Here is a 19,554-nt window from a genome sequence, read left to right on the forward strand (position 1 = left end):
GACAAATGGGTCTTTATTTGGTTGTTGTTTTTCATGAGACAATGCATAATTCTTTTTTTACAGCAAGGTGAAAGATAATTTAATGACTTGAACAATGCATTGCTTGTGAAACGTTTGACATGGCAAATGCAATAAATAATAAAAATGCAAATGATAGTGGACTTGCTGCTTTGCTATATTAAATGTAAAACCGATTTTATTGAAGAAATTTTAGTTTTGATCTATCGTGCTAGAATTAAAACACAAAGATAATAGTTTGAAAAAATAGCATGAAATATGTTTTCCCTGTTGCAACATAAATTTTTTAACGTTACAAACATCAATAACAATATGAATGCATGCAATTAAAAACCATGTGAAGTATAAAATCATTTTAAAAATTGAATAAAGTAGATATCAACAAAAACAAAGCCCTAACATCGCATAAAGATCGTAAAAGAACAAAGTGATGATTATATGCATAAAAACATATAAAACTAAATAGAAAAAATAGTTTAAAGAAATCAAATTCAGAATCGAGCACTTCAACCAGAACGATGTAATTGAATAAAAATAAGGAAACAAAATACAATGCACAAAAACACATCAAAATGAACAACAAAACAGAGTTTGTATAGCTTCAAGTGAGAATGAAACTCTACAAGAAGAAAACGATACAAACTTCAGAAACAATACAATTTTATAGTGAAATGAAGGCAAAAATAAAATAAATAGATCTGAAATATATTCAACAAAAAGGAAACAACAAATGTTGAAAAGACGAGAAATTGTTAACAAATCTCGTTTTGTTGTATCAGAAAACAACATCCACAAACAAACATCTTCAATTAACTCTCTTACGTGAAGCGCTGCCACCGAGAAGTCCTTTAAATTGATCAACAAACAACTCAACGAAAAGTATTATACGCCAGCGTACCGTGGCGTCCATAAAGTCGGACCACAATTTAGCTAATGCAATCTAATACCTGGTCTGCTCACTTGGGGTCGTCCTGCTGACCAGGAGCTCCAGGAGCAGCCACTGAAAGCAAAAGGTGAAAGAAAAACGAATTTTCTCTACTTGTTCATTAACCTGATTTCTTTCCTAGCCTCCACCAGCAGTAACACTTTTCCATCCCCGAATGTTATCGTACGACCAAAGTGCCAAAGCGCACTACCGTTCCTTTTCACGTGAAGTGCGTACAGTCTCTTCATTTCCTCTTCGGCACGATTCCTTGCGGTCGAGTCGGTATCTTATCCCCGGTAAATAGTGAAGCAGTGCCGGCACAAGAACGAGAACTGGGGCAATAACTTTAGCCTTTAGAAAGCAAATGAAGCGACAGACGGAAAAGCAACAACAAAAAAAAGGAAGCTAATTCCATTCATTTTCAGGTTTCAGGTTCTAACAGATCGTCTTTTTAAGGAGTGGGCTAGGCTAGTGGCCGTATCTCTAGCCTGTTTCACCAGCTCCAGAAAGCGATACAAGCACGAAACGTCCTTTTCAAGAGGTTTGTGCCAGTAGGTTGCTACTGATATAAAGAACTGCCCAGCTTAAACACGAAAGTATAGCGTCCGTTCGGTAACGGGTTCAAAAAATCAAGATGAAATGAAGCTTAAGGCTTTCCAAGGAGGGAAGTCCGTAGTTTGCTCGCTCGGAACTTTTCTTCGCCGACCGTACGATGGAAAACACTTTTCACAATGCACCGTACTCGTCATGACGAGTTTCTTCGGAGGTAAAGAAATTAATGCACGCCCGGTTCGTACATATACCACTGGCGTGAAGCTTTGCATAACTATGCGCCGTTCCGTACGTGCAAAGTATGATCTTTCCCCTGGGTCCCATAAGGACGGAGCGAGAGCGTCCTATCGAGAGTCCCAGTAAAAATTTACTCCGCTTCACAAAAGCTCGTCCTTGCTACGGTGGATAATAATCGTTAGTGACTAAAATACTTTCTTCCGTGTTTTTTTTTTTTTCGTCTTCGTCTAGCTGCTTCCGACTCGTATTGGAGTCAGGAGCTTACTTTTATGGTTCTGTTTTTCGATTGCATCGGATACTGTCGACATATGACTACCGGGAGGCAGTGTGTCCCGGTGTTTTTGCCCATCACCTTACAGAGGATCCTGTAGGAAGTGAAAATACGTGACTATTTGCATTTATATGCGCTCTAGACAAGCGCTCGTCGCATTAATGCAAACGGCAAAGACATAAAGAGGATGATCTTTTCGGTGAAGAGAGCGCTAGAGTTAGGGAGGTGTTCGGATAATAATGCAGCTTGCCAAAATATGAGGCTTGAATTACTTGTTTTGGTAGTTGTTTTAATGAGTGTTTTTGGCAAGGACAGTTGTGAGGACATGATTCTTTTATTCGATGCACTTTCCGTCGTGCTCCAAAGTACGACACAACGTGCTGGTGAGAATGACATGCGAACAATTTAGCTCGTTTTTACAAATCATTAAGCATAATGAGTGTTGTTTGTTCTTTTAAATTGTTCTTTCATGGTGTGTAGCTTTTGGTTGGGTTGGGTTGAAATTTTGTACAGAAAGACTAAATACAAGCCATTTTTAGTTACTAATTGCATACATTTAGGCTCAATAAGCTCAAATTCATATGTAAAATGCTTTTTCAAGTATCAAAACTGCTGTAGTGTTCCATTTTTTGTACATCCAAACATTTCTTTCCGACAAAACTACTTCCCAAAACGACAGGCAAATGGCATCTCATCTTCAATAAATTGTCCCTAATTACCAACACCACCCACAAAAAAAAAACAAGGAAATCTTAATGGCGTCCAGCAGCTTTCACTTAGGATGGTGTGATACGATGGGTTTCGGGTCAATCGACGATTTTCGACAATCTTCCATTAGCGGTTTCCATGCTCCTTCACGATGACTGCATAACGGCCGTACCTGTCCATTCGGACGGTGTTAAATATTTAACGAACCACACCTCCCCGTCACCAATCCGAACATAATCCGTCCCCAACGTGTTCGCGCTGGAATGAATATGTAGCTTGCCTTGCACATCTGACCATCTGCATTATTTATTCACGGTCGTCCAGCTTTATGCAGACCTATACGCTGTATGGGTGCCCGCATGCGGCCCGGGACAGTTTCCACCTGACTAAAACAGCCGACCGTGTCACGATGGGACGCAGAAACCGCACCGGCAAAGTATTGCCGGTGTGTCGGAGAGTTTCGGTTGCATATTGTTGCTATAAATCAATAATAATTCAACATCATTTCCAGATCAAATACTGCGTTCGTTTTCCAGCATTGTAACATGCCCCGATCGTGCATCGATACACTCCAAAATTGCTGAATAATGGAAAATCCAATGAATCACTGCCCCACACAGTTTCGCTTTTGCGTGAGACATCTTGTACACAGCACAATTGTTCCGCCGGCCTCTGTGTCGGCTTCGCTGACCGAGCGGGACGACCCGTCTGGGAACATAATTTGCAGTGGGCGCTAGGAAATTGTTGAATTTTGCGAAATTTTACCCGAAGGTACGGTGAGTTCACTTTTCCTTGCCACACTGGAGATGGTACGAAAGTGAGCAAGCAAACAACTCTCATCTATAATGCAAAGGAATTGCGCCAGCGACCTGATGTTGGGGTTGCCTCAGTCGCACGAAATATCACCCATACGGTCAGGCTCGGCGAAAAAGGGGTTTTCACGCACGCAATGGTGAATAGTTTATGCGCTAATAAGACAGTTTTTGCTTCCGGTGGTGCGGCACTTCGATGAATGGTAGGGCCGGAAATTGAAGTTGTTACATGAGTGAGGTAATTTGGGCAGGGAGGTGATTTTATGAAACATTTGATTGCAAATAGTTTTGTTTTGAGGATTTGTGGAAATATTTTTACATAGAAAAGGCCTTTGGGAAAGTGTGGAAAAAATCTATGATAAAATTTAAACATAGTAACACGCAATAATTGTTATTCAAGAACCTCCATTTTACAAAAGAACTAATACAAATGGAAAGAACAGAAAAGCTTCATCATCAAATCTTCAATGCAGCACAAGAAAGCTGCATCAAACTTAAAGAAAATAGAAAACAAACATAAAACAAAGATAATTTGACACTAACTTTCACGTGATTCGCTCAAAGGCACATTAGTGCTGTAGTTCAACTAGTTTTTCAGTGTGTATCAGAAACTTCCCATCATTTGTTTGACCCACTTTCCGTTTCCTGTTCCGGGGCTCAACAAATATCACAACAACAAATGTGCAGATACCGCAGCAGATTCAACTGCACAAACACACCTCGTTCACATTATGACCTACCCAACTTTTCACACATTACCGTGCTAGCAGGATGGATTGATAATAAACTGACCGATATTTGCGCCCCGAAGTTAGGCAATGGTTATGTTTTCTTCGAAGGCAAGTTTATTGACCCGCATTTCCTTAGCTGGGCCTGCAGCTGAGAAAAGCCACTTACCTGCAGCTGGCGATAGCTTCGTTACGACTCCCCATCGAATTTTCCACTGGAAAGAGAAAAACAAAAGAGAGAAAAGGTTAAGCTTCGTTGTGTACGATCGATAGTTTGTGCATAGTTCTGCAGACGCTATGTATATAATGGCGGCGAGCTAGCCATCCCGAGCAGGGAAACAACTCACCAAAGCCCGGTGGGAAAAATCCGTCAACATAGAGGTCTGCTTCCCATGCAGCGAACAAAGGTAACACAAACACACACACACACACACAGTTTCGATCGATGCTTGTGAGAATAAGTTTGCTGGCATGGAAGAAAACTTCCCTATAAACCCAAGCAATTTACGTGCACTAAACCCGACCAGGACCCCGGAATTGGCAGCCAAGATCAAACCCGCCAGGTTTGCTAATTTGTGTGTGTGTGTGTGTTGACTTCCTTAGCGGTATGTTGGACGGGAAAGTTTCCAAATCCCGAACGCTTATCCGAAAGGTGGTGGAAATCTTTCGATTTTGGATAGTTTCGGATAGGAAGCCTTGTGCCAGGGGACGGGCAAATGTTTCCGGTATTGGGCGGAAAGTTCAATCAATCTTTGACTTAACGCCGCTTTGTTTTCGGTCGGACCTGGTGATGGGGTGGAATGGTTGCGATTGCGTTTGGCATTTCGGTAAACTGCCGGTGGAGTTTTGCTAAAAAGCGGCATCTTAACTCAAACCTATTCCGGCACGGCAGATGGTACACAGGTGGTCGAAAGGAAAATGAGCTTGAAATAGTTTACTAAACGATGCTACGGAAAGTTAGAACGATCGGTTTAGTTTTGTGGGTGCTATTGTTTTGGGAAGAATTGTTAGCCTTTGGCAGCTTAAATGGACAGCTGGTTTAAGCGATCTTTAAGAGTTCAGGTTTTAGAAGGTTTGCTTAAACGTTGAAAAATTTCGCCTAAAAGCTCCTTCATTGTTTGAACTACGTTTAGCCAAAAAGTAATAATTTAACTGCCATTAACAAAGCTTGATAATACCAACACGGCCTTGCCGTCCTTAATGAATAAAAAAAACAAAGCTAGATAATCTGTTTTATCATAGAATACTTTCAGGCGTTTACTAAGTCTCCCAAGATCCCAAGTCCCAAGCTATTGATAGCCGACTAGAGCATGTAATATACAATAAGGTAATTATGTGTTTAAGATCAAAACAAAAAAAACATTATTTAAACGGGAAGAATAGATAAAAATAAAAAATTTGTTGGAAGTGAATTAAATAAACGCTTCATGGCAAATAGAAAACGAGACAAGAAACCTTTTTAGTGTCTGAAAAAATCCAGTGAAGACTAAAAATGCTACTCAACGAATGGAGTTATTTTCAATGACGAAACTACAAGAAGAAAAGATGGCTTAAACGAACACAAACACACGAAAACCCCCTTAAATCCACACAGCCCCCAAACATACATGTTCCACACATTATCGGGAATACTGTAAAGCCAACCCGTAAGACCACCTTTGCGGTGGAAAGCATCGGTTTGCGAAAACTTTTTCTATCAAAACTTTCACACAATGCAACACAGATTTTCAGGGGAGAAAGAAAAATGTTTAACCGCAAAAGCTCACACACCTCCTTTCCGGTACAAGAAGAAAAGAAGTAAAGAAAGAAAGAAATCACACCATCTTGTTGGCAGCTGGCAGGAGATCTCGGTCGGGTTTCGTCCTTCAAAAGCGCCACACAAAAGCGACAAGGCACTTCACGTGCCGAGAGTGCTAATGTGCAAAACGATGCCGTGCATTCACACTGGCAGAGGCAAAACCTCCCGATGAACATGTAAAAGCCATCCAGCGGAGCAAACTGGGGAGGTTCAGAGTACCGGCTGCCGAGCTTGTCAATGCGTGGTTTATGTGGCGTATGTCAAAGTTTTCCTTCCGATCATCGATCCCACCGTGGTGTTGGGTTTTGTTCCGTTACGTTCAACGATCGGAACAAGATGTTACACTACCGACCAACCGAGCGACCGACAGGCTGTCTGGTTAGGCACATAGAGGAGGAGAGACGACGAACCCGGGACAAAAGTAAAGGGTATGATGACATTTTGACGACAACGAGCAGTTGAATGAATTTGCGTTTCTTTAGCAATCGTTTACTTTTTTGTTCGCTTCTTTTGAGTTTCTTTTGAACTCGTGACATGAGCTTATTTTTATAGCACTATGTCTACAATTAAACGTATATTGGAGATATTTTTTCTGATTTTTATCAGTTTTAATGGTTTCCAGCAATAATTTGAATATTTTGTCATGTTATTCAAATTTATTTTCAAAACTTTATTTATGAATGCATTTCTAGCATTTGTTTCGTTCTTTAAATGATTCCTTTCATGTTTTATTTCTGTTCAGGTCTGTTGTTATATACAACACTTTTGTTATATTTTTCTACTGTTTTGTTTTATGTGTTTTATGACAAATGTTTTGCGTCGGGTATAAACTTCCAGTTTTTCTAGAAAATTTTATTATTTTGCAAATAATGAAAAAGTCAATTTTTTACTTTACTAATCATCTTTCATTTTAGTGTTTTGTGATCAAGTGAAGTGTTTTAATTTTTTGTTCTTATTTCTCTAAAAATGATTTATGATTTTCAATGATTTATTAATTCATCGCTGATGATAGATGTTTTCATTGTTTTAAAGCATTTCATTTACTAAATATTTCATAATTTGCTGTTTTCTTCGAAAACTACACTTTTTTCCTCTTAAATAAAAAGAAGCATAGTTTTTGTTCTTTTCTTAGCACCTTTTCAAAATTTTCTTACAAGTTTTTCAATTATTTTGTGTTGCATAAAGAAAAGTTTTCATATCTCGCTGTGCTCTTTTATTCCATAGTTCCTACTCACGTTCGTCCCAAAGCACAGCAATTGATTTATGTTGTTTCATGCATCTCCCTTCGTTGAAGCTTTCCCCGTTCCACTCTTTCCAAAAAAATCCCATTTTGACAGCTGAGATTGAGTGAGGACAAACGAAGGTAACAGCACACACACACACACACTCAAGCAAAAAAAAAACTGTCCACCCACCCACTCGATTAAAGCCCACCGCAACATGACATTAATTGACGTTTCCATTACCAATCGAACAGCCCGACGACCACTGTATGAGGGAGGGAAAGGCAGTCAACAATGGTGGAAAGGAAGTTCAATATCGAAGCAGCTGATCGGCTTGTTGTTTATTCGACATTAAACCATGCTCTGCTGACACTAGGTACCGGGTATGCCACCCTTGCCCGTGCAAGCTAGGTGATGTGTAAGTACAAACTGTTGTCATTAAAATTACACCTCGCACCGTTGTACCGATTGAATATTTAATGGCATTTTAGGGCTCGTTTGTTAACCGGATTGATTGATATGGCCGTGACTAAGCGAAACGAAAGTGACACCCGGTGGTCGACCCTGGTGCAGGCATTACTGGACGTGACATTTGAATATTTCAACGTCGCGTCCATTTGCAATTGCTAATTGTTTTAGATATGGTTGTTCTCCCTCTGGTAAGCAAAAACAAAACAATATACATTGTCCGGTGCGGTATGATATCTCTTTCATCGGTGTGTGCGTGTCTGCATCCCATACAAAGTTTGCCATAAATCATGTTTCAATTCCATGATGCCTCCAATACTGGACAAACCCCCCGCGACATTCATGTGGATTCGTTGCAAACCGTTGACACGGACGACTCGCTCTTTTTTCTTCCCCGTGGGAGAAGGAAGAACCACCCACCCAACAATTGCAATTTATATCAATAAAACGTGTCATTTACGGTCGAGATGCTGTAATAAAAGTTGATGTATGGTGTGTTGTCCATGTTTTCCACGTGCAGTTTTTCCTTTTCATTTTTTGTTTCACGTTACTTTGCCGCTTTGTTTTTGCTCTTGCTTTGCATACGCGTGGAAGAGATGGGAGCGAATTGGCGTCGAATGGAACATTCTAGGGTATAATAATACTGCACATAATCATTTAAGCGCAAGCCACCAATGTTGAGGCTCATTTGTGGGCCTATCGAACATAACCGACTGCTCACCACGGCGAGCCACCACCGTTCGTCCCGAGGTTAAACAATTCATTTTTCCCAAAATGAGCTATGGCCACCGCAAGTAAAAACACTATTATCGTCATCATCATCATAGTCATTGAGTGTTTTGTTGTGTGCGAGAATGGCGGCAGCGCGCACCGTAACTCCTTCTAAACCACGCACCAGGAAACACCCTTCCACGTCGGTACTGATGATAAATTATTACACGATTTAAATTGGTTTGGCTCATTTTGCTTTGATTTGCATTGGAATAATTAAATGGGGTAATGGAGATCTGTGCTCACCACCTTTCGAAAGTGATTCAAGCAGGGTAGCTTGAGGGTTGTTTTTCAGAGAGCAAACGAGCGGGACCGAGAGTGACCGAACGAAGGGGTTTTTCGATTCGACACGATCCATTAAGGACATGCCACGTTGATGATGAAAGATGATGGTAAATAAAACGATGAAGGGAAGGAAGATTTGATTTTTGATTAAATTGTCGGTAAATTTAGAGTATTACAAAAAGTAGAAAAAATTTTACATCGTTAAGAAACAATCACATTTTAAATCATGATGGTGATCAATACAAAATTTCTATTCAATCTGTATCAAAAAGAATATGAGAATCGCTTACTTACAAGCAGATTAATGAAGTATTCATAATTTAAAACCTTTAATGAAAATTTTGCTTAACAAATTGCATAAGTTTAGGGAGTTTTCTGTTTTTAATTTTGTCGTTTATTTCCCATCGACAAGTCTCATTATCTCTTGCTTGAACGTCATTTCTTCCTAAGTTCAAATCCCAACTCCGAAACTCCAGGTATGTGAAGGCTAGAAAATCATTTTTCAGAGAGTGATACATTTAAAATAAAAAATTAAACATAGTTCATCAGTCGAAAACTCACAGCCAAACAGGTGGAAACAGTGTGACGCCTAAAGTTATGCTATCCCACATCATGTATCAAGTTATGCTATCATTTGTTTGGTATTTTTCCTTTTTTTCTATTGTTTTGTTTCATTAACTCAGAATAATTTTAAATTTTTGCATAAAAATCTATAAGAAAAACGTTCAAAGCTCGCAGCAGTACTATTTAAATAAACCGTTCTAAATTAAAGCTTCCTACCGTTACGTGCTACTGCTTCAAACCGGCTCCTTTCCAACCATCCTACATTGTATCATCAATGTCAAGCCAACAATTGTGCATTGTTCTGTATTTTCCTTTCATTTGCACCACACGTACACAAAGATTTACTACGGTCGCTTCATTGTTTCAGTGCTTTCCTTTATGTTTTTCCCTGTTGTACAGTACACTCGTCTGCATTCACCACCGAAGCACCTCCACTGACAGCACCAGTTAACGATAAACGGTTCCTTTTTGGCCGGGCCAGTTGCAGCACTTGCTCGGTGCATTTGTGTCTGCATGTAAATAAATCGACACCCAATAAACGCTACCCGGCATTGTACTTCACCATCGGGAGCGAGAATCCGATCAGTGATGTTTCGCCTTTTATTTGTATTTTTTTATGTTTCGACATTTTTTTTTCGAGTCCTTGCAGTTGATTCTTGCACTTCCACTTCAACAACATGCACAGTTGCATGTTCGCGTCCAGTTTTCACGGATGTTCCAGCTGCAGCGTGATTGCGAAAATGGTACTTTCTCTCTGGGCCGTTCAACAATTTCATCCCATGTCCGGTCGTACAGAGCCTCGGTTACGGCAATGTGAAGCATCGTGACGACCATTGGCACACAACGTTCGTCGGCTGGTTTTTGTGTGTTTCGCTGTTCGCTTTGGCAATTGGTCAAGCTTTCGGAGGCTCTAGCGTTTATTTATTGGTTCGATGGAAATTCGATGAGATCGTGATTTTATACGACAGGGTTTGTACTGTTCACGGCAATGTATCGAACGAGTTAAGCAAGCTGATACCGAATCGTAACTGATGCCGGTGCAATTGCTGTTACATCGTTACAACTGAATGGGAACGTTACACGATGAATGGATACGGGCGTGAATTGAATAACAGGAAAACGATGGAAAAGCCTAGCAGTGAACGATGAGTAAAATTAGTCTGATTTGAAGAGTGAAAACTAACGTTTCACTGCTGTTTCAAAACTGTGTTTTACAAAGCGTTTTCTTCTGTTTCTATGAGGTATACATCATCTTGTGTTCCTTGAGTCTTGTAGTAAGTTATCATTTTGCTATAAATGCCATATCATCATCTCTGTGACACGGTTTTTATCAAAATCCGACGAATTCCAATTTAAAATTGAGAGGAAGCATGACTTTAACTCAGGAAGGTCTGGTCTGGTAGGCTAATTATGTCAATAGAATGACACCGGACGATCCAGCTCCAGCGAGAATTAAGGAGTAATGGCGTTAATTTATCCACAAAAATTATCGGGATTACGTATTGGCCGTATCGTATCGTATTGGCCACTAGACCGGGAGCAGTGTTTCGAGAATTTCTGGGTCAAGGCAAGAACACGAAGCGTAGTAAATAAGTTTTATTTTGGTGATGTAGTCAAAAAACGTATTTTTTATTGAGATTTTGAATCAGAACGATTTTTTACGGCCAAGTGTACTGTATTTGGTCAGCAAAACCATTGCCAAATGTGTCATTTCATTTATTAACTATGTTGCGAAACGTCAAAATAAAGTTTTTCTAACCTAAAGTGATAGTCATTACAGCAAACATGAATAACTTGATGTATAAAATAAAAACGCTTAAACGAATACTCCCCACTGCCTTCAAATCCCAAGCATAAATAATATTTACCAAAAATCTTACATCCTGAACCTATTTCCCACTCACATTTAAACCAGCGCACGACACACTGCACACCGGAAACAGCAGATAAAAGTCCTACAGCTCTCCTTGCTCCTAGCAAAAGTAAAACAACTCGTAAAAAAAAATCCATCTCTCTTTCTCTCCATAATGGAACAATAAAACACTACACAATGGGAAAGACATACAGACAGTTGACGGAGGAAACAAATTTTGCCTAAACAAAAACACAATGCTTCGGTACCGTTTGCGGAAAGTCTTTATTGCTGTCATATCGCACGTTTTGCATTCAATTCATCCCCACCGGGAGGCAAGCACACCCTCGATTTGCCGTTAATTTATGATTGTGTTTCATAATTTAAAAGACTAATATTTGCGTAAAAAATCACAATCGTTGCTGTAGTCGTCGGGGGTGAGTGTGGACAAAATCAGTACCAAAACTGTGGGTACATCCGGTCGTGCGTCCGCAGGATTGAAAATAAAGGGGAGTAAAAGGATGCTTCTAGAACTACAGAAAAGGCGAGGAAGTAGAGACACAAAAAGCATCCTTATTGGACCTGAACTTAGGGGAGAAGGAGCACCATCACTGTTGGCTGATGTTCTAAAATAAGCTAACCACCCCAACAAGCTAGCGTTTACGGTAACGATTTCAAACCACAACCCCGGGCCCAGAGTTGCGACGAAGTCGAAGTCAGTTTGACTTTAAAAAAAAAACCTCCATCCTCATCAGTAGCAGCAGAGTTGCTCCTGGTTGGAAAATTCGGTTCGCTCGAATGACTGCATTCAGAGTATTTGATGCGCGTCTTCGCAAAATTGGCACCGCGCGCCTAGCCGCGCCGCCAAAGTTTGTCTTGTGTTTGTGCCTCATTTCCCTCATTCTAGGAGAGTGCCTTTGTGCCGGAAAAATATATGAGAATTTTTAATTTTATTTAGAGCTGTTTTGATAACGAACCGTAAACGCTGTACGCTTTATTGCATCCCAATAAAGCATTAATTGATGAAGGACACGCGAATAAGGGTGCACCGGCCGGCGAACGACGGAGTGAGGACAACAAGACCAGCCTAATTTTTATCCCGTCCCGTGATGGGAATGTGAATGAGTGGACGTAAATTCGATTGGAGCCAACAAATTCCCTACGGGTAGCGCTACTCGTTGTTGTACATTTTCACTATCTAATTAGAATAGCGGCCTTTTCGGGAGGGTTCACTAGAAGCAAACCGTGTATTGATACTCTTCAAAATCGTACGAAGGATGTGTCTTACGTTTCTTACGCCGGTAAACTTTAGTAGCGTAACCAAATTTTTCAGCGCACGTCAATCAAACTGTCACATACCGCGAAGGATTGCAATGGAGAACTGTTGGAAGGATATACCCTGGGAAATTCCTGCCTAACGCAAACGCCTCCTTCCGCAGCAATCGCCTTCCGTTCTCCGTATCTAGCTGTCAAATTAATTTAATCATGTACGTTACAGTTCACAGTTTTGGCGTTCAGGAATCGTTCCTGGTGTGCGGTAATATTTCCTGTCATTGAAGCACGAGTGGGAAATCTATAAACAAGTGTAAGGTAGAATTTTTATCCTGTTTTTTGGGAACATTTCTCACACCCGGTTTACAGATAAACATCGTTTGATTGACGAGCATAGCAGACGCGTTGAAAATTTTACAGATTGAAATTAATGTAATCGATTTACGATCGATCTCACTCGATTTTCCCCCCGAGGGAGGGAATGTTTTGCAAATCGTACAGACAATCAGATCCATCACAATCTCGCACACCTTTATAATCGAATCGATTTGGTGGTAAAAAGGTGGAACAGATTTTCCGTAATAATTCGTACCGTTTATCTGTCCGATGGAGGGTGTGTTTGGCGTGGCAGCAGCAGGATTAATGGGCTCAAGGTGTGATTACGATGGAACGAGCAAGGAGAATATTGTTATGATCTGAGTAATGGGTAAGGATGCAGCTTAGGAAGCAATCAAATTGTGGCTAATACGCTAACATCTCAAAATTGATTTGAAGTCGTTGATGTTACGCCTCCGTTGAAGGTATTGAATTGATAACTATGTGATATCTACAAGTCTAGTAAGCCATTCGATGGTCGACATGACTTTGTAGGTCGTAAAGTCAAGAAATAGAATAATTTTTTTACGCCTCTGTTGTAGTTCCAAGATTCGTCCTTCAAAAAGATCGATCGGAACCAGGGCAAAATTTTTGAACCTAACAGGTTTAAAGAATTAGACTCATAATTTTGATCCGGTTCAACGCATATTGCTCACTTCAATACCAGTTTTTATTAGTAGCGTTTAATAAATGAATTATTCTCCAGAAAAAAGAGCCTAGCCAAAGGACGACAAAAGTACTAAACCTGGCTATAAAATCGTTACTTTCCTATCACTCGCGGTAGTTAGTTTTTCGCTTCTGCCGTGATAAGAATTGACGCTCTGTTTCTAAATCTACATGCTACCCTTTAGAAATTCAAAAAGAAAATAACCTCAACGAAACAGTTTTACATTTAACACTTGATAAGTACAATAAAGCATAAAAAAAATCCAGTAACCAATATGTGTCAATGAACCTGCTAGAACACAACTCTCTCACTTGTCTTTCTTCCTTATTATCACCATCGACTTTCACTTTAAAGCCTTGATGCACGAACCCTCCAATAATTTCTCGGCTTTTGAACAAAAATTTACATAAATTAACCATAAAACACGATACCTATCGTACTCAAGGGCTGCCAGTGGGTACTCGCCGGTGCACAAGTGCTCGATTTTTTGTTTTGGGTTTTATAAAAAACCAACACCACAGTCTTCCACAGTGGCATTACTCAAATTATTCATAAATTAATCCCACAAGAACAATCCCACAGGCCCACCATCAAGATGGGGAAGGAGGTTCTCGTTGCCTCTCTCGACATTGTTATCTTCAGTGCACACACACAACGTCACGAGAGGGATGCGGTACACTTTTACACGCTTTTCCTCAAGGAAAATTTACTCACATCGGTGTGAGTACGCTTTTTTTGCCTATTCGTCTCCAATTTTTTGTTCCCTTTCATACTGATTTTCCCTCACCACGGTGCCAAAATAGCTGTTGTGCCTGCAGAGAAATAAATTAAAACAATTCCATTCGGGGCGGCGTACCGGCACGCTAACTAACGCTACTGATTACACTGTCCGGACCGCGGACGGACGAGAGCGGCAGCCACCAAAATAGACTTGCGGCGCTGTAAAGGATCCTTCCCACCTTTCCCGCAACGCAACACGCTCCGACACGTCATGCTTCGTTGCAAATTTCTTGAGACTCCTAAATCAGGGGATGTCCCTACAGCAAGGAAGGGAAGGACTAAGGAAAATGCAAAGAATATGCTCCGCCGGAAAGAAAGTCAATTTCCATTCCCGCTAGCATCTTGTTCCCGTTTTGGGTAGCTGTAAACTGAACAACAAAAGAAGCCTACCGTAAACAGTCTCCCATTCTCCCTGGATTCTCCCTCACAAGCCAGTGAGCCTTGTTTTAATCATTAATTCACCCGACCCGAGCCTTTCCGCTGGCGGTCCCTTCTTTTAATGTATGCAAGCATGTGGTGTACGATGCTGACAACGGGCACGGATAATGATTCTGGCGGGTCGCAAAAGTTGGACAGTGTTCACATCTTACCGAGAGTTTTCCGCTGCCAGCAAAGTTCAAGCCTAGCAAAGCCGTTTCAGCGGAAGATACACGCGCGCCCTGAAAGTCAAACACGCGCAACGCACGCAATAATCGTTAATGGATTACGATGAGTGAACAGGCAACGCTCGTTTTGAGGGGGCTTTTTCTTGGTTGGTAAAAATTCTTTCATTCGGGTGCTGGCTAGACCACGCTATCCAGTGAGGCTGTGAGTGGAAATGGTTTAAGTGAAAAGAATATGCTTGATTATTGTGTGCCACCCGTCATCTTCATCGCACTGGCGGCTGGCTGCCATCATCATCATCATCATTATCGTTACGAATTGCAAGCGGAAAACGTTCACTGACTAGCTAGCGAAAGACTTTTGCTCCTGCCGTCAATCAAATGGAAAGGATGAGGAATTATTTTATCCCTAGGTTAAGATACATTTCAATTTAAAATTACCATGGATTGGTTTGAAAATTTGCAACACAAAATCAAAGAATTTAACAAAATTATTTCTGAAATCTTAAATATCAAATAATTATATGGACATAAGCAAACCTTTTTCTTGTTACTCTAGTCAATTGCACACTTAATATTAATAGTTCTAAAATACATAAAAAATATAAATACAAAATAAAAATAAATTCTTTAAAAGACCGTGTATTTCTATAAAGTTTCTCTTAACATTAAAATTTAAAACAAAAGTATGAAAATAGTTAGATTATTGAAAAAATCAATAACTTTCCATTTGTTGTTGTGCAAATGATACTGGATTTATAATAAAATTCTTCAACTTTGAGGAAAATTTTCTAACATCCTTACCATGTCAATTTCAACGAACGATTACCGGATTCTGGTGGAGTGCGCTCACATCAGATATCTTCAAGCTAAATACGACAATGATACTGTCCAGTGGGGCGGCCTGGTGGCAGAAGCAATAGCGGTGTCGGTCTTCAAACGGCAGGACTGAAGTTCAAATTCCATCCGATCCGTCCCCTTGTAGTTTAAGGACTGACTGTCCAGCTACGTGGCAAGTCTAGTAAGCCATCGAAACTATTTCGATGGCCGGCGGGACCTTAGAGGTCGTTAAGGCAAGAAACGTTGTCCATCTTGGAATATGGGATGCATATGCTTCCTTTGGGCATCCAAGTCGCATTTGATCCTCCTCGAACATATCCAGTATCGCTGGCTTAGAATCACAGCGATTTGTATTTTAAACGCTTTTGTTCACCATTTTTGTGTAAAATTGATCGTAGACGACCAATTTTCCGCATCGGTTTTGGCGTACATAACATTGTGTCCTAAGATGACGTTGAAGCGCTGCCAAACCATTTAATTCTGTGAAGGTAAATAACGAGCTCAGATGACTTCACGAAAGGATTATCCAAATTCTGAAGCTCGTAGTTGGAGAAAGCGCTTTGATAATCTCATGCTTGGCTACCTGGACATAGCGGTATTGCTGGCAAACAAAAGTCAGGTTAATTGGTCAAAAAAAAAGGCTTTCGGGTCCGTTTTCGAGAGGCCAGAGTTTTTGGCAGAGTTTTTAGGATACCGAGGAGCTCGGCAAGTTCTCATATTCGATCACTTACCAAGTGCGTTTGAAGCCTTGGTTCCATGGCATATTAAAAGAGCTTCCATTCTTTCGAAAGGTGTCTAGATCTTTTGATTGGGCGTGCATCTACAGCGTATATTCCAGGACGACTCCAAAGAGTGTGGCTACGGGCTAGGATACCACGACAAAGATCTGTTTCTAGGGTCTTGTGAGCATTGCGAGGCAACTCGACCGTCTTTATTGGACGCCGATCTACCTGAGAACGATCTTTGCGTTTTTGCCGAGCGTTCTACATAATCTACACCAGCACTTGCCCGACGAGAATGACATTTCCCCAGTCATTTAAAGTTTTCCATAGAACTTGGATACGGTATTTTTGCGATATTTCGTACATAGTAAATTGGTTTATTACTCATTGCTCTATTACTAATTCTGGGAAACATTAACTGCCTAATCACGTATGTTTGATATGTTTTTATTGCTTCATTTTTATGATAGACAGTAATATAATTTTATTTCACTGCTTTCTCATGACGATCTGAAGCAAGTCGAAGTATTTCACCATTACTACATGCTTGCCTATTAAAACATCTTATTGCATTTGACGAGTCAAAATGAAAATTCCTCAACTATGGCATCACTCTCCATTCATGCTCCCTCATACCAGTGAACGATATGTTTCCATCGTACAAATCCCTTTATCCTTCAAACAATAAGGATTTTATGCAACAACAGAAAAAATCCATTCGCTTCGCATGATGATTAAAATTTGTATTCAAATCTTAACTCATTCCAGCCCGAGAGCCGCAAGAGGACCCAAACCTGCACACTAAGCTCGTGTCAACTTTCACAACCGTCGCTTCATCAAATGCAAAAGCCACTCCACACACTGTCGGCTGCTTGCTGCAAATTATTACAAGGACTTTGCTTTTTTTCCTCACTCTTGTGTCTCCCGCCACGTTACAAGTTCGCGCATTGCGGATAAAATGAGGACAAATGCTTCCGAAACTACGGTAAGTACATTCATTTCCTTACAGTCTCAAAGTGTAAGAGCGCGCGTGTGTGTGTGTCTCTGTGCTATGGAGGTTTTACACTCTCCAGACGTTTCCTCTTGACGATCTGACATTACCGAAATGTCAGCTTTTGTGGTAACGTTCTAACAAGCTTACTGGCTCCCCCAAAAAAAAAAAATGAGGACCAAAACTTTCTACATTTGCTAATGCTCCACGTAAGCAGTAAGATATGGGGTGAGCCTTCGCCGAACCGAGTCTTCCCCTTAAACTGCAAGTATAATCATACGAATGTGAGTTTTCTAGGGTTCAGTGTTGGCGGTTCACACTATGATATGCAAAAAAAAAATACCCGGACACGGATCAACTCACCACAAGTGTCCGGAATTCTTGCAAATATGGTGTAGAGAGAGTGTAAAAAAAAGAACCAGTCCAGACGGAAGAAACCGTTTGCATTGGTGCACAGATTTGAGATTTCCGTGCCGTGCTAGTGTAGCCCTGAAGCTTAAACGATTCTGTTTAACAGTGGAAGGAATACCGCAACCGGCTGGCTGTGCTGAAGTACATCTGTGACGGAGCAAATCAACCTTCTGAAGAAAATGAGCTTGAAACCTGTGGCTGGCGATGGTGCAATGTGCACATGCACCAGCACTTGCATTAGTGCTCAGCGAAGCAGACAGATAGAGACACACGCACACACATTCAACACTCACCCGTCACTGGCAGAGGACATAAAGAAGGGTAAACCATTCCTAAGCGAATAAGCTGCCCTTGTCATGATGCAAATCCTGCCACGAAAGGATTTGCTTGCCTCCTATGCATGTAACTCTGTAGATGTGTGCTAATCAGGATTCTCAACTGATGATGTGAATGTAACAGTATTTCGCTCGTCCCTAACGACACTGACGACGATGAGCGCGGCGAATGTGCGATGATGATAAATTTATGTTTACTTTTCCCTGTAAATTGTGTGTACTTTCAAGATTTATGATGTAGGACAAATTTATGACAACGTTGGGCGTTGAGCTGATGAAAAAAGAAACCAGAGGACCGCTTTCGCTTCGACACTGTGGTGCAGGAGAATTCTTCAAGAATTCTCTTCCTCTCGTTGCTGGCCCCGGTTTTATCCTTTGAACGGAGAACCTAGCGGAGGGTTATGGTGTCTTTGCGTACGGATCATTTAATGTTTGCGTTTAATGTGAAGCGAGTCAGCCCTCGCTTGAGGCTTTCTTTCGTGGAGAAATCTCATTTAATGTGGGATGTACCGTTGTTGGTGAATTGTTGAGAAGCTCGGGATCTTGAGCATGTTTACGCTTTTTTCACTTGACTTGTGTTGTTTGAAATCGGAGCACGAGCTTGACAGTCTTTGGAGAGAAAATTTACCCATTTTGTTTAAAAAAATCCAAGTACAAACCAAGCCGTATAATATGGTTATCAATAATATATTTTTAATTAAAAATAGACAAATAAACGCAACAGCCCGGTGATGCATAAGGGACGGCCCGGTGGTTTGATGAGAACGACTCCGGTCTTCAAACGGTCAGGATAAGGGTTTCCAATCCCATTCGAACAGTCCCTTCGTAGTGAGGACTAACTATCCAGCTACGTGGTATCGGCAAGTCCAGTAAGCTATTCGATGGCCGGCGTGGCATCGATCGATCGATCGATCGAGCATTATTCCACGCGATGCTACTTCTACCTATGGTACGATAGTTTTTGAGAGCAATTTCTACATCTGGTGAAAAATCTAGCTTCGGATTTGACTAGATTAGCAAGCAGGGTATAGCTGTGAGCAGAATAGGCGATCGTCAGGGAGTCTCAGGGATCAGGAGTCACAATTACGAGAAGTCTAGCAGGCCTCATCGTTTAATGGATCACATCACCAAAGAGGTGATCTCAAAAAAAAGTTTTGTTACGTCAAAGGCATGTTGTACTATTAACTAGGTCATTCTGGCTAACTAATGACTTACTACACTACGTTGTAGGATAATCATTACTCACTGTAAGCCACCATAAGCCCCCTAAAGTGTGGAACGTAAGGCCCCTGAAATGTGGATTGACGTGTGGATAAATTCTATTGCGTTGGAAAACTTCATAAACTA

At 40.8% G+C, this 19,554-nt stretch overlaps 1 protein-coding gene across 1 annotated transcript in view; it reads right to left on the reverse strand.

The window, feature by feature from the left end:
* Positions 1-19,554, reverse strand: part of LOC126567764 (uncharacterized) — a 407,639-nt gene that overhangs the window by 333,049 nt on the left and 55,036 nt on the right. The window contains exon 3 of the mRNA XM_050224046.1: positions 4,421-4,466. Within this exon, the coding sequence (XP_050080003.1) occupies positions 4,421-4,466 (46 nt within the window). The remainder of the gene's footprint in view (positions 1-4,420; positions 4,467-19,554) is intronic.

Source organism: Anopheles maculipalpis, chromosome 2RL (genome assembly GCF_943734695.1).
Source record: "Anopheles maculipalpis chromosome 2RL, idAnoMacuDA_375_x, whole genome shotgun sequence".
Taxonomy (NCBI): Eukaryota; Metazoa; Arthropoda; class Insecta; order Diptera; family Culicidae; genus Anopheles; species Anopheles maculipalpis.